Source organism: Protomyctophum bolini (genome assembly GCF_963924005.1).
Source record: "Protomyctophum bolini genome assembly, chromosome: 16".
NCBI lineage: Eukaryota > Metazoa > Chordata > Actinopteri > Myctophiformes > Myctophidae > Protomyctophum > Protomyctophum bolini.
This window is the reverse complement of record NC_137877.1, coordinates 26,616,475-26,633,764: the sequence shown is the minus strand read 5'-3', so window position 1 is coordinate 26,633,764 and position 17,290 is coordinate 26,616,475. Positions and strand designations below refer to the sequence as shown.

Here is a 17,290-nt window from a genome sequence, read left to right as displayed (position 1 = left end):
CTGCCGATACCAATTATTTTCCGATCCGATATATACATATCACTAAATTACAATATCCACAATCACAGACGATATCCAGTCTAATATGGATATAATATTGATACTAGGGATGTCCCGATCACGTTATTTTGCTCCCGATCCGATCACTTGATAATGACTTGATCAGCCCACGATTTCCGATCACGTGATCGTATCGGGATAACCTTACCCTAACCTCAGTAAAGCTATATAAAACTCAGTAAAACGCAGTGACTGAGGGCGTCACCATGTACTCAGAGATTCCATGTGAGCCACCAAGGTGCTGGTTCCACTATCGGGTCCGGCCGAGACAATGTCTGTCGCCGTTTTGATCTCGCTCTCCCGATTCCAAAGGAGCAATGCAGATTCCGTGGATCCCGTTCCCCGGGAGATACTGTGGGAGGTTCTGCTTTACATTACATCTGTAATGGATCCCGTTCCCCGGGAGATACTGTGGGAGTTTCTGCTTTACATTACATCTGTAATGTACATAGAAAAATATTATTTATTATTCACCATGCAATAATGTTGGCCTGTTGGAAAATAACTGATTGCGTTGTGTTTTTTATAATTGAAAGCTATTTGACGGCTGTTCATTCTGCCCCGCTGCTTTCACTCCTGCCTTTTCTGTTTTCATCCACTTTAATTTCTTCTCTCTCTTTTGCTGTTTGTTTCTGTCAACAGATATTTCTCATTTTTATACATTTTCTCTCTTTCATGTAATCGTCTCTGTCTGGGAAAATCCTTGTAAAAAAAGCTTAACCCCTTTTGGTGTTAGCATTATTTTATGATTTAGCTATTGAAAAATAGCAGATCTACAAGCTCATAGCGCGCCACCGAGTGGTGCGCTACGAGCTTGTAGGTCTGCTATTTTTTTTAAATCGAAGAACGACTGACATGTTTCCTGACTGTTTTTCAGAAAACTGTCAGGATGTAGAAGACATTTTTTTAATCTGATCTCAGGTCAAAATGGGTTAATCGTCTCTGTCTGGGAGAATCCCTGTAAAAACAAGGGCTTGTAGCTAAATAATAACTACGTTGTTTCCAATGGAACACAGGCTCATTTTTCAATTTCCTGAAAAGTAACGTTTTGCGTGAGTTTCCAGCCGACAGCCGTGTTATCGCTCTCCCTGTCTGTCTATATCTCTGGTTCACTGTCCTTCCAGCATCACCTCTTCATCATCTTCACCACAAAGCTTGTCCTCCATTAACTCAACCTGTTTGACCCTCTTCCCCACCATCAGTGAGTGCTTTACAGAGTAAGGGAGGGAGATTTACTGTAGATCGATAGAGTGAAATAGAACCGTTTCTGAACACATGCACATCTATAATTAGTACAGCCTGTGGTTTGAGGGTCTGATGTGGAAAAGTGCAAATTGCTCTAATCCCTTTAAAAGTAAGTGAGTAAAGTTTCTATTAACTGCCCACATTAGAGATGTCAAGTTGGATGTGGTTTAAAAACCCGGGATGCCAATTCCGATATCATTGAATAGGTCATGTAATGTCCAACATACCAGCCTGGCCCCTGTCCCACTACACTGCAGTATCTAGATTGCTTACATTATTTCAGATCTGATTGTATTTTCTCTCTCTCTACCTAGTGACCAATGGAAGTTATAATCACATGGACGAGGAAGAGGATGATGAAGAACTGTCTCGACATGAAGCAGACTTCAACAGCTCCAATCAGCACTACCTACAGCACAGGTGTGTATGTGTGCGTGTGCATGTGTGTGTGCACATGTCTGTGTGAGTGAGTGAGTGTGTGTGTGTGTGTGTGTGTGTGTGTGTGTGTGTGTGTGTGCGCGCGAGCGTATATGCGTAATAATGCTATACATTTGAGAGCCTATTGTATGAATTGCCACACTGACAACATATCCATGTCCATATCTGCAGTTTCTCATCATGTCCCGTTCTTTTATCAATTAAGGCATTTATTTACGGGAAAAACACAAAAAGTTAAAAAGATTGAGATAAGATGTTTCTGCCCGACAACAGCGATAATCGTCACTGTCGGTCGAAAAACCAAAATGAAAAGATGAGCCTCTGTTCCCATGGATCCAATGTACTTATTATTGAGTAAAAAGCTCTTGTTAATACTTTGCATTGATTACATATTTATAAAACCCGCAGACAGACTTAACCCATTCTGACCGGGCACCCGTTTTGGTGTTCAGCATCATGTTATGCTTTAGCTATTGAAAAATAGCAGATCTACAAGCTCGTATCGCGCCACCGAGTGGCGCGATACGAGCTTGTAGGTCTGCTATTTTTGAAAAATTCGAAGAACGACTGACATTTTTAGAATCTGATCTCAGGTCAGAATGGGTTAATCAGACCAGTGTGTGTCCAGTGGAAACCTCGTATGAATCTGATCTCAGGTCAGAATGGGTTAACCACTTTGAACCTGGTGTCCCTATTATGGGCATGCCATTATATACTGTATATATATATATATATTAGGGCCGGGACTTTAACATAATAACGGCACGAAAAGAAAATCTGCCTGACAGCGATGATACTCTAGTGTACTTGAATACAAATGAATACAAATGTGTTCAACAAGTGTTGTTGTACATTCCATACGGTGACAAAAAACATCTTCTAATGGCAGGGGTGGCAAAAGTACTCACATTTCAAGTAAAAAAACTAATTTGGTTCCATTTGTACACTCAGAGTTAAATTAACATTGATTTTACAATGTAAATTGGGGTCTCAGAGATAGAAATGCCATTCAATGGGTGTCCGTAATTAGTGTCATTTTGGGGGCCCTTGGTGTGGAAACATGTGGGAACCACTGGTCTAATGCGATGTTGTGATCGTTGCTTTCCCAGGGAGACCTCGCTGACCCCGAGCCCGGTTGAACTCAGTCCACATCCAGTGAGACAGAGTCAGAACCATCAGAACCAGAGCCAGAGGCAGTACCAGCACTCCAAGGCCTCCAAGAGCATGGACCTGGGTACGACACCGAGCCAGCAGCACACTGGTAGGGAGACCTTTCTACATGTGGTACCGCCCGGCTGCATGGCTTCTCTCCTATACCATTACCCACACACTTGCGCTGCTAGCATGTTGCTCAAAGCCTCAGGCCTCTGACTTGTGTATTGTACGGCCACGTGCACACAAACACACACACACACACACACACACACACACACACACACACACACACACACACACACACACACACACACACACACACACACACACACACACACACACACACACACACACAAACACACACACACACACACACACACACACACACACGCACGCACTGTATACCGTACCTACATCTAAGACGGAGAATTGTCTTATGAGCCTATGAGTAACAGATGTGCAAGCTTGCACATCTGCTACTTTTGATGGCTTTGTGTGACGCTGTGGTATGATCAGGTAGAACGTTAATTTACAAAAAACACTTACAGTGTAAATATGGAGATAAGAGGTTTCTACCCGACAACAGCGACGGTATTTATTTGTCCGTCATTCCTACTTTAGGAAAATGCACCACATAGGCTGTGTGGTCTCTCTACTCATGGGCATTCACGTCATTGCATGAATTCCGGGGTTTGACTTGACTTCAATCTTAAACGTCTATATTCTATCCTACACAGTACACACACACACACACACACACACACACACACACACACACACACACACACGTGGACCTCAGCACTCTCTCTATCGTTCACATGCATGTGCTCATAGACAAATCCATGCATAACGTGTTGTTTTAAATTGTATTTAGCCGGCCTGGGAAAGTTTTGTAAAATCATGAAATCTCTCTAGTGTATAAAGTTTTGGAATATCATTTTAGGTCATGACAGGTGATATTTATTATTATTCATTTTGAAATATGATTGCAGCAGCCAGCCAGAGACAGATTCCTGCTGATGTGTGATTTCATTTTCTTTTCCCACTTTCCCACCAATTGCAGTCATTTCACCACATGTTGGGCCTTGGGTCTTTATTAGGAGAAAATTCTTAAAAGTGTTTATTCTTATATAAATAGCCGTTCTACAAACTCACAACAAGCAAATCCTACGGTTGGATCGTTTTACTACTAGTTTAATTTGTTATTCTTCAAGTTGTAGCCATTATTATAGCAGACATGGACATTTGGCAAAACATTATAAGAAACTCTCATTATAAGAAATTATAAGAAAGAGGAATTAAATTGGTAAAAAGGAGTGGTAACCCTGAGCATGGATGAAAGAAAAATGTTCTTAGAAGTTGCATGACGGTACTCCAAATTCTATGGTGATGTCATCCGCTTTGGCACATTGTTCAAATCATCCACAAGCAGATGGTCTCTGCATGGTTTGACACCCGCGACATTCTTTAGGCAGAACCAGTGTTTCCAGAACAGACTAGAAATGTTAAATTATTGTAGTCTTAAAGGTATCAGATAAAAAATGAAAAATAAAATACAAAAGTAGGAGATCGAAAAGCTCAAAAGAAACGTGTCGCCGCGTTTTGAGCTTGTGACATTGACATGAAAATATTCAAATATTTTCTTATCAATTAAATCAATTAGTCTGAATAAAGTGTGCCCTATTTTATACTTCATAAACGCGCGCGTTCGCTCGGCCTCCCTGTCTGTACAGTATGTCTGTGTGTATCGGTTGACTGTACCAAGACTAAATAAACCAAAATGGTTAATTGCAGTGTGTGCTATACAAGGATCAAATACCATGCCATTTCCAGACGGATGGAAATACAGTTGGGGTTTTATATTCTTTCAGCCTCTGAAACAAGCGGAATAAATTTAGTCCCATTCTTGAAAGTCTGGCGCTCTAGTCATGTGGGCGTCGTAGAGAAACAAGTCTGTGTGACCAACAGTCCCACCCAACAGTTCAACAAATATTGTGGTCGTAGGTTTTTTGTCAACCCTTCGCTACGCAAAGTCACCTCTCTCTCATTGAGCACCAACTGTCCCACTCAGCATGTCTGTATAGCTCAGTGCTCAGGGGACCACCAGTGGTCTATGAGTCCCAGAGTTCTGTCTGTAGCTCAGTGCTCAGGGGACCACCAGTGGTCTATGAGTCCCAGAGTTCTGTCTGTAGCTCAGTGCTCAGGGGACCACCAGTGGTCTATGAGTCCCAGAGTTCTGTCTGTAGCTCAGTGCTCAGGAGACCACCAGTGGTCTATGAGTCCCAGAGTTCTGTCTGTAGCTCAGTGCTCAGGGGACCACCAGTGGTCTATGAGTCCCAGAGTTCTGTCTGTAGCTCAGTGCTCAGGGGACCACCAGTGGTCTATGAGTCCCAGAGTTCTGTCTGTAGCTCAGTGCTCCGGGGACCACCAGTGGTCTATGAGTCCCAGAGTTCTGTCTGTAGCTCAGTGCTCAGGAGACCACCAGTGGTCTATGAGTCCCAGAGTTCTGTCTGTAGCTCAGTGCTCCGGGGACCACCAGTGGTCTATGAGTCCCAGAGTTCTGTCTGTAGCTCAGTGCTCAGGGGACCACCAGTGGTCTATGAGTCCCAGAGTTCTGTCTGTAGCTCAGTGCTCAGGGGACCACCAGTGGTCTATGAGTCCCAGAGTTCATGGTAACCAAATGGACACTTATTAGATCTTTAACTCTTGAGAGCGTAAAATGAAACGGGTCCATTTGGTTTCATTTTACGCTGTCAAGAGTTACATTATTGTGTGCATTACTTAATTTACAAGAAGTCTACACAATTAGAGAATGTAAAATAATTGTTACTTTGATCAACGTTTGCTCACGTTATCTCTCCTATGGACGGTACCACCAACATCAATACAGCATGGAATTGTAGACACATATTCTAAGCTTTGGGTCTGAGGGGCTAAATGGTGGTCCATGGCTCAAATGCAGAATAAATACCTTCAACCTTGATATGAAAAATGTTGAAAACTGTGTGTGAGAGCCATATGTTGGCTGAAGTTGAATGCTAATAACCGTTTGCCCCAGAAAATGTCCGTGCGTGCGTGTGGTATCCTGTATGTGTGGTGGCTGTGGCCTGTCATTTTTCATGGGTTAACAATTTTCTGACCCAGTGTCACCCATGTGTGTCCGTGTGTGATATTAGTAGTACTGCATTACAGGTTTCAGTAGCTTTTCATGCCATGGGTCAGTTTTATGATTACATTGTCTTTCTTTAATTTGCTCTCTGATTTCATTTTCTGTCCCTGACCCCATGAAATATTTAAGAGCTCGTCATTTTGAGGTACCCCCACTGCTTTTCCCTTTGTTCACTTCATGTCTCTATAGCTTTGCCTGTCTCTCACTGTCTGTTTCTCTCTCTCTATCTCTCCATGTCTGTTTCTCTCTCTCTCCTTTCTTCTTCTCCATCACTCGTTCCCTCGGTCCCTCTCTTCTTGTTCTCATGGCCGAAGTAACGTTTCCAAATGAATGAGAATAATAACGGGGCACGGAGCAGACACAATGTCTTTGATAAAGGAAATGGCTTTTGTAATGGTAATCCATCAGCCCAGGGACATCTATTGATCCATTTGTTCAGCTTCATTCAGGTTCTGGGGGATTTGTGTGTGTGTGTGTGTGTGTGTGTGTGTGTGTGTGTGTGTGTGGGACATTTACAATGTAGTTTCGGGACATGGGTTTAAGTTTTTGGCGTATAATTAGGAATGGGTGGTGGTAAAGGTTTGGGTTAAATTAGTAATGAATTTAGTCACTGGAAATCAGTCAAAAGTCCTCTCAAGCAGTACAAGATGCGTGCTGAACATGCGAGTGTGTGCATGTGCGGCATGTGTGAGTGTCACATGACGACTCTGTAAGCCTGTGTCCATGCATGCATACACTGTACGGGTGTGTTGTTTCACTTCATTACACAGAAGAGACACAATGGGAAGTTTCCTAATGGCCTCTTCGTCTTCGTGGGCAGTGCCTCACACACGTGGCAGTTCCAACTCTGCTGAAGTGGACGCGCACACACAGACACACGTTCTAGGCTTCTGAAGTAGCCATGTCGGTTAGCCACAGACAGATGCTGCTAGGCGCACACACACGCAAACCGCAGAACCCCAGCAATAACATGGCTTCACACAATAAATAGTTGACTAACAAGAACCAATCCTATTGTGTAGTGTGTGTGTGTGTGTGTGTGTGTGTGTGTGTGTGTGTGTGTGTGTGTGCGCGTGTGTGTGTGTGTGTGTGTGTGTGTGCCTGCATACAGTATGTGCATGGGTTTTGGCATAGTCATACCAGCCAATGTGTTCCCAGTTAGCTGAGGCCTGGTCTGCGGGCACTGGGAGGAGATCAGAGGAGGACGCAGAGAGGGAAAGGGTTGAGGGGGGACAGAAGAGAGGGAGGGAAGGACCCCTTCCTTGGTCAGAGTCAGACTGAAAGAGATGGATAAAACAAATATGTAAATGGCAGAGCGAGGGAGGGGAAAGGAAGGGAGTGAATGGTGGGGGAGAAAGAGGGGTTGGGTGGGGAGAGGGAGAGATTGAGTCTGAAGAGAGAGAGAAGGACTGGGTGGAGGGGGATGCAAGGAAGGCTGATTCACAGATGTATTCTTTTTGGTCGCTTCACTATACTCGCAGGCTAGGATTTCATTGTGCTTAAACAGGTTTAACAAAAGTTAATTGAATGGTTTGGATGTTCAGGAGAACAGGGCTACCCAACCCTCTTCTTGCCCCCATGTATTTTTTTATTAAGTAGAATAAATAATTAATATTTATTGATTACTTATACCTCAATGTATATCAAATCATACTTGCATAATGGGGAGATTTGATGATGATGTCCTGAAACTGACATGACATTTAGTCATGTTTGAGCCATTAAAAGAAAAAGCGCTGATGTCAGGTGGTCAGCTTTAGCATACTGATACTGTCATTAGCTATCATTATGCATTCATGGGATGGAATGCATTTCATTTTCATGGCTGAACGTGCCAAAACAAAGTACAAAGCAAAGCAATCTGCACCTCCTCGTTAAGCCGTTGATTAGACTTTGGAGCCATGACTGTCTGTCTGTCTGTCTGTCTCTCACTCTCTCACTCTGTCACTCTCTCTTTCTCTGCCTCATGGACAGAGCTGCTGTATCACAAATTAAATCACTTGCAGGAGAAACATGTCTGACTAGATTCTAACCCCTAATCCTTTGCAGTTGGTTTCCGTAATACTAAATTGCAGTTACAATGTAAAATAAACCAATATGTGTTTATACTGTATGTTTTGACTGACTGAGTACTCTATTAATAGGAGCTTGTGCAGTACTGTTGTCCATTGTACAATAATTCATACATTTACAGGACAAAGTTGTGGGTGTGTGCATCTCTGTTTGTGTGATCCAGTACGTTAAAATGTGTTTCTCTTGTTTCAGTGGCAGATGAGAGCAACGTGGGATCCCTGGCAGGAAACAATACAGGTGAGGAACACACACACACACACCTTGGTCTCTCTGTGAAACAGTACAGGTGAGGAACACACGCACACACCTTGGTCTCACACACACACACATACAGTACGCACACACCTTGGTCTCACACACACACACACATACAGTACGCACACACCTTGGTCTCACACACACACACATACAGTACGCACACACCTTGGTCTCACACACACACACATACAGTACGCACACACCTTGGTCTCACACACACACACATACAGTACGCACACACCTTGGTCTCACACACACACACATACAGTACGCACACACCTTGGTCTCACACACACACACATACAGTACGCACACACCTTGGTCTCACACACACACACATACAGTACGCACACACCTTGGTCTCACACACACACACACATACAGTACGCACACACCTTGGTCTCACACACACACACACATACAGTACGCACACACCTTGGTCTCACACACACACACACATACAGTACGCACACACCTTGGTCTCACACACACACACACATACAGTACGCACACACCTTGGTCTCACACACACACACACATACAGTACGCACACACCTTGGTCTCACACACACACACACATACAGTACGCACACACCTTGGTCTCGCTGTGACAAATGAACCCATCAATCACGCACGTGACACACATTCAACATATTATGTTGTTGTTCTTGCTTACTGTAAGTTTAAGAGCACCTGTAAATTGTAATTGTAATCAATCGCCAACAAGTTGGCGTTCACGACCAATATACAGATGAAGTCTAATGTCTGTCCTCCAGTGAGAGAGGACAATGTTATTGTGGAAGACTCATTTAACTTTATGTACTGTATATACCAGTACATACAACGTAACTAAGTGCATTTACTTAAGTACTGAACTTTAGTACAGTTTTGAGGTTGTTTTTTTTAACTTAATTTCCAGTAGACTACTTTTACTTCTACTCCACTAGTACTACCAGTGTGTGTGTGTGTGTGTGTGTGTGTGTGTGTGTGGGGAGGGGGGGGGGGGGGGGGGGGGGAGGGAGAGACTCACACTCTCTCTCTCTCTGACCAATGCCACAGGTCGTCTACCAAAGCAACGGCCAATCACTTCAACTCATGTGCATGCGTGTCTATGCTGTCCATTCCGTTGTTCATGTCCATCTACGACGTGTGTGTGTGTGTGTGTGTGTGTGTGTGACTGTGTGTGTGTGTCAGATGTACAGTACTGCACTGATTCCTGACTGCTACTTGTCACACCAATAAGCATGTGACCCAAGTCCCCAGAAAGGCTGGCCAACGTTGAAGCCGCCGAGATGTAGAGGTCAGCTGGAACTGCAGGCTGGCCCGTGCATTTAGCACGAGGAAAACCTGTGTGTGCGTGTGCACCTCATAGTGATGATTAGATTGACTGAGCACCCTATAGCGATGATTTGATTGGATGAGCTGAGCAATGTAAGCTACGTATCGATGATAAAATGTGAGGACAGAACATTTAGTACGCCACAAGTGATTGGCCTTGAGCAAAGTGAGGACAGAAAAGGCCAATTATGATTGGCCTGAATGTGATGATGATGTATGATATGAGCACCTCTCACTTCACACGGGTGTGATTTTCTTTTGTAAATGAACGCCATACCTGATCATACTACATACCTGATCATACTACATACCTGATCATACTACATACCTGATCATACTACATACCTGATCATACTACATACCTGATCATACTACATACCTGATCATACTACCTGATCATACTACATACCTGATCATACTACCTGATCATACTACATACCTGATCATACTACCTGATCATACTACATACCTGATCATACTACCTGATCATACTACATACCTGATCATACTACCTGATCATACTACATACCTGATCATACATACCTGATCATACTACATACCTGATCATACTACATACCTGATCATACTACATACCTGATCATACTACATACCTGATCATACTACATACCTGATCATACTACATACCTGATCATACTACATACCTGATCATACTACATACCTGATCATACTACCTGATCATACTACATACCTGATCATACTACATACCTGATCATACTACATACCTGATCATACTACATACCTGATCATACTACATACCTGATCATACTACATACCTGATCATACTACATACCTGATCATACTACATACCTGATCATACTACATACCTGATCATACTACATACCTGATCATACTACATACCTGATCATACTACATACCTGATCATACTACATACCTGATCATACTACATACCTGATCATACTACATACCTGATCATACTACATACCTGATCATACTACATACCTGATCATACTACATACCTGATCATACTACATACCTGATCATACTACATACCTGATCATACTACATACCTGATCATACTACATACCTGATCATACTACCTGATCATACTACATACCTGATCATACTACATACCTGATCATACTACATACCTGATCATACTACATACCTGATCATACTACATACCTGATCATACTACATACCTGATCATACTACATACCTGATCATACTACATACCTGATCATACTACATACCTGATCATACTACATACCTGATCATACTACATACCTGATCATACTACATACCTGATCATACTACATACCTGATCATACTACATACCTGATCATACTACATACCTGATCATACTACATACCTGATCATACTACATACCTGATCATACTACATACCTGATCATACTACATACCTGATCATACTACATACCTGATCATACTACATACCTGATCATACTACATACCTGATCATACTACATACCTGATCATACTACATACCTGATCATACTACATACCTGATCATACTACATACCTGATCATACTACATACCTGATCATACTACATACCTGATCATACTACATACCTGATCATACTACATACCTGATCATACTACATACCTGATCATACTACATACCTGATCATACTACATACCTGATCATACTACATACCTGATCATACTACATACCTGATCATACTACATACCTGATCATACTACATACCTGATCATACTACATACCTGATCATACTACATACCTGATCATACTACATACCTGATCATACTACATACCTGATCATACTACATACCTGATCATACTACATACCTGATCATACTACATACCTGATCATACTACATACCTGATCATACTACATACCTGATCATACTACATACCTGATCATACTACATACCTGATCATACTACATACCTGATCATACTACATACCTGATCATACTACATACCTGATCATACTACATACCTGATCATACTACATACCTGATCATACTACATACCTGATCATACTACATACCTGATCATACTACATACCTGATCATACTACATACCTGATCATACTACATACCTGATCATACTACATACCTGATCATACTACATACCTGATCATACTACATACCTGATCATACTACATACCTGATCATACTACATACCTGATCATACTACATACCTGATCATACTACATACCTGATCATACTACATACCTGATCATACTACATACCTGATCATACTACATACCTGATCATACTACATACCTGATCATACTACATACCTGATCATACTACATACCTGATCATACTACATACCTGATCATACTACATACCTGATCATACTACATACCTGATCATACTACATACCTGATCATACTACATCGCCACACAAAAGTATCAGAACCGTGAAGCGTGTTTGAGCTTGTTGTTGATCTTCTACTTTTGCTGTTTTTTAATTTTAATCCTGATATCCAATGCTTCTGAAGACACAACAAAGAGAGTTTTAATCCTGATATCCAATGCTTCTGAAGACACAACAAAGAGAGGAGACCTTACACCCTCTTCTTAATAAAAAGCCAAAGAGAAACGGAAAACCTCATTTATTTTCTCTGTTCTATATACTTTAAGTGCACTCTGTCCTGGGGTTTTATTAGTACAGTATTGTTATTTATTTATTACTATTCATTTACTTTTTGAGGGGACCATGTGTGTGTAAGTGTGTCTGAGCACGTGCTTGTAGCACGGAATGTGATGATTTGATTGGCTGCTGTATGATGATGCAGGATGATCATGGTGCATCTCAGTCGTGTCTCTTGTCCATTCTGCATGTTAGTTATCAACATTTATTTTACAGTCTGTGTCAAACGATCGGTATTGCCTGCATAATTATTTTATTCCCATCTACGCTTCTAAACGTAGCTAGGCTATTGGGACCTATTTATGCCAGCTACGTGTATAAGTGTAGACAACCGTTTAATCCATATGAATGCACCATCCGTCTGTTTACCTTCCATGGTGCGCCGCCGCGCACCCGGCGATCGTAAAATAATTTGTGCTGGTTGTCAAATGTAGCTGGTTGTACTGCTAGCTAAAGGCTGTGGGCTAATGCCATTGGTGTTGTTCCCCCTTCCGGAGGCCCCCACCTTCCTGTTTAACCCGAAAGGACAACGAGCTCCATATAGTGGGCCTGGACCGGCGGCATATCGGGCAGTAACAGCATGCTAACACTAGGGGCAGCAAAGGAGTTAATTGCATAATAGGGCCATAGGGATGACCATAGCTGAGTGGTTAGTAAGCCACTCAGCCAGTTGTTCAGGTGCAGGCATATGTTCCGACATACTAAGAGTCCTTCATCATTAGTCCGACACCCAAACACTAACCTAACCCTAACTGCACGCGGCATGTCGCAGATGCAAAGCATGTCGGGAGCAACGGGTTATTTGCGCATGTCGGACTTTTGTTATAAACGTCTGCACCCCGGTTGTTCTAGGTAAGATTAGCAACCCAGGTAGGTCATTTCCTCTTTTCTTGTGATCACATTGTCACCCACATAAAGAAAATGGATTCAGTTTTACCCAGGTGTAATGATAGTTTGTTATTAGCGAGCCAGGTGCAGATTCAGTTCAGAGTGGGTTCTTTTTAATGAAATCGAAATCAACTAAATATACTGTAGAAAACTATGACGGAACACAAAAACAAAAATTACATAAAATATATAAGAAAACAAAAAACAAATACTCTTTTACTGGTTTACCATGGTCTGCTTCCTTTAGTCCTCTTCCATTACTGTCCGTGCCTTTTCTACGTTCATTCCTTATGACAGTGCTTCTCAAAGTGGCGTCCGGGGTGGGGACCCCCAGCCGGGGGGCAATTGAGAATAATTGATAGTTAATCAACTAGATTAGATGCCATCTTCTCTTTAAAAGAAATCTGAATCCAAAGAGTTCCTTAATTCCATTCATTAGGTTTTACTTCAACTGCTGCCATAGAACACCGCAAACATTGACACTAGCAACAGGTCACATGACTACCTCTCTGCACATGAGTGCAGGTAATGACTTACAGATAGCTAGGAAGGATCTTGTCACGGTCACAGCCTCTGTCACTCCCGTCTCCCTCCTACCACGCTAGCGTCTTCCCACGCAGTGCTCTTGGCTCCTCAGTTGATTCACCTTTGAAGCCCAGCCGTGCCTAACCAGTTAATTATCCCCTGGGATTATGCAGTACAGTATAGGTACAATACCTGTGCTGACTGACTGTCTCATTGCTGCTTCATGGCTTATGCTGTATGTCAGTGATTATTCAGTTTGTTCCCGTGATTTAGAAGTGTTAACTTGGGTTGTATTTGAGTGTTTTTTATTATTCACTGTAGTTTTTAGTACACAACTAGTACACTTTCTGTTGCGTTTATCTTCCTGCGCTTGTATCCGTTCTGGGTTTGAATCATGACAGATCTTTATTGAACAAAGTAATGAGTCATATAACAAGGAGTGTGTGTGTGTGTGTGTGTGTGTGTGTGTCAGTTTGATAGATGTCCCTTTTAATCTCTGGGACCAAATCTACACTGTAAAATGCACCGTATTTATCATGGGCTCGAAAAGCAAGTCCACAATTGTTGTGATATTTATTCACAGTGGTCTGGGCTGTGACGTCACGTGGGCCAACCAATTGGAAAACTGAGGGAGGGCATTTATACCGTTTTCATTGGCTACTGGGCTGTGACGTCATGTGGGTAAAGTTCTATACTCTTTATTCACCCTCCTTAGTCCCATTTTAGAATGTGCCCCCTGTGATGTCATGACTCATGTGGGTCAACCCATAGGAAGACAGAGAGGGAGGGGGTTAGGTGTGATGTCATGACTCATGTGGGTCAACCCATGACAGAGAGGGAGGGGGTTAGGTGCCGTCCGCAAGATGCTGTGATGTCATGACTCATGTGGGACAAGATGCAGGTATTGGCTACTGTAATGTAATTGAGTACTTTAGCCTGTGCCGTTTCTTCAGAAACAGTATTTTATAGTTAATTTAACTGTACAAAAGGAATTGTAATTTGTACGCTCTCCGAGTTACAGGCCCATAAGGGTTCATTTGGACACGTCTAGTGAGACACATGAATATAATATAGAGCATGGTGTTCACTTGGCCCATGGTGTGCTGGTCAAACAGGTACTGGTCTAGGAACCGTCCTTGTTGCCCGACGTGTCCCTGTGGCCCATGGTGTGCTGGTCAAACAGGTACTCGTCTAGAAACCGTCCTTGTTGCCCGACGTGTCCCTGTGGCCCATGGTGTGCTGGTCAAACAGGTACTCGTCTAGGAACCGTCCTTGTTGCCCGCCGTGTCCCTGTGGCCCATGGTGTGCTGGTCAAACAGGTACTCGTCTAGAAACCGTCCTTGTTGCCCGCCGTGTCCCTGTGGCCCATGGTGTGCTGGTCAAACAGGTACTCGGCCATGTAGTTCTGCGGGGCTCCCATGCGCCGGAGGTTGGTCACCCAGTCCCCCAGCTCCTTGATGGAGCGCACCTGCTCGCCGAGGTAGTGCGTCTCGATGAAGTCGGCCATGTGCGCGTCGTTGTGCTTGGTGGCCATCCTGTGCACGTACAGCAGGCTCTGGTTGACGCTCTTCTCCAGCTGGAGGGCGCACTCCAGCGCCTCCAGGCCGCTGCCCCAGTCGTCCCGCTCGGGCTTCCGGATGTCCTGCAAGAGGATGCGCCCGCCCCGCTGGTTCTGCACCTTCATCAGCTTCTCGGCGTGCTCGCGCTCCTCGCCCGACTGCTCGCGGAAGAAGCGGGCGAAGTTGGGCAGCGCCACGTCGTCGCGGTCGAAGTAGTACGCCATGGACAGGTAGACGTAGGACGCCTCGAGCTCCAGGTTGATCTGGCGGTTGACCGCGTCCTCGCAGTCCCGGTCGTATTCCTGTCGCACCTGGGAGGACGCCTCGTTCAGGTTCAGGTTCATGGTTTGTTGTCGAGTTACCGGCTTGTTCCAAAGGCTGAAGAGAAATAAATTGAATGAGATTGAATGGTGTAGATGAGGAAACGAGTGATTTGCAAATTTATGCCGGCTTCTTGTTTGGATGCTGATAGTCTGGCGATCAATGCAATTTGTCAAAACGTGATACAGATGGCAGGAAGGTAGAGGATAAGCATTTCAGAATAATCAATGAACCCTGCGCGCCGACAGTCTGATTATAGTCTTGATCTGAACATGGGCAACACCTTATACAGGCTGAGCAGAGCTCTGGTCTGACGTCACACATACACACACAAACCGGTTTTTTACTACGTATTTTAGAATATATTAATCATTTGGGGGGGTGTTTTGTCACATTATGTATGCACATAGGTGAAATTTGTCCTCTGCATTTACCTATCCTATTACAACTAGGAGCAGTGGGTAGCCTGCTCGGGAGGTTAAGAGACTTGCTCAGAGACACATTGCTGGAATCCTACCTGGATGGCAGCATCCCTATTATGCAGGCAATACCGATCGTTTGACACAGAGAGACTAAAATAAATGTTGAACTAACTTTTTTTCAAGACAGTAAGAAATGTAGCATATCGTCTCGAGTTGCATTTGATCATCTCTACGGCAGTGGTTTTAAAGATCACACTTGTGTGAAGTGAGGGGTGCCCACTTTATTTATATTTATCGGCCACATGATGTCTTGCGTCGTCATTGTGCCCTAAACAAACATTAAAGTCCATGGACTTGGCTCACAAACAATTTATGTCATAAGCGCTCTAAACAAACATTAACAAGTCCATAGACTTGGCTGCTACATGACGTAATCTTCAAAAGCCATGCATTGGACTCAGAAAATCCTGTCAATGATTCTGGCTGATGCCGACAATAAGCCTGTCGGACCTACTTACTCCCACATTTATATTTATTTGACCAGGGACCCCCATCTTAAAATATTGTGTGTTAGGGACCCCAATAAGAGAATAATATCTTACCTGTTTGATCAGACTTAGTAGCCCTACATAATTCTACAAATGTCTATACTATAGTACTGTATGTAGGACGAGTAGTCATTCTTAAACAGTGCATTCTCTCATTGGATCACAGTGGTGAAATGATAGTGAATCACCTCCATCATGATTTTTCGTAACACATGCGCTAGCCTTGATGACCTTGCAGGCGTATGCGAAGGCTAGCATTATGTCATTTAGATAGCATTTTGTAGACATAGCATTCTATAGTGTCTTTCTATAGTGTCATTGTACAGATATTCTACCGTTAGACAGATGTTAGGTTCTTGGCTAACTTACTAAATCGCTCTGGATTAAGAGAGTCTGCTAAATGCCTTAATTGTGAATTGATTGTAAACTGTTTGTGCATGTCAGAGGCAGATATCTAATGTATATCAATAATGGCAAATCTACAAGATCACAAAACACCACATAGTGCTTTAGTGGGTAAACTGTTTCTCATTGAGAAGCAGTGCACTTATTTTAGTCTGCACTGTTATTTTCCACCTGCACATCTGCCCCTTCCAACATCTCTCGACACCCATAATAGACACCCCCCCCCCCGCCCAAAAAAAAGGATCCAAGTTGTTCATAACA

The 17,290-nt window shown here is 43.2% G+C and overlaps 2 protein-coding genes across 10 annotated transcripts in view; one reads left to right on the top strand and one right to left on the bottom strand.

Moving 5' to 3' along the window:
* Positions 1–17,290, top strand: part of LOC308331256 (partitioning defective 3 homolog B-like) — a 333,652-nt gene that overhangs the window by 146,855 nt on the left and 169,507 nt on the right. For 8 of the 9 annotated variants that reach the window (XR_013965561.1, XR_013965562.1, XR_013965564.1 and 5 more), the window contains 3 exons: positions 1,620–1,725; positions 2,853–3,004; positions 8,333–8,377. Coding sequence is in view for 2 of the 9 variants with exons in the window: in XM_080786585.1 (XP_080642711.1) it covers positions 1,620–1,725; positions 2,853–3,004; positions 8,333–8,377 (303 nt within the window). In the remaining 7 variants the exon portion in view is untranslated. The remainder of the gene's footprint in view (positions 1–1,619; positions 1,726–2,852; positions 3,005–8,332; positions 8,378–17,290) is intronic. The other variant, XR_013965563.1, reaches the window with a different exon arrangement.
* On the bottom strand, positions 15,102–15,677 carry LOC308330348 (ferritin, heavy subunit-like; the record flags this gene model as incomplete). Its single annotated transcript, XM_080785196.1, has 1 exon — positions 15,102–15,677. One exon carries the CDS (start codon positions 15,675–15,677, stop codon positions 15,102–15,104), a length of 576 nt encoding a protein of 191 aa, XP_080641322.1.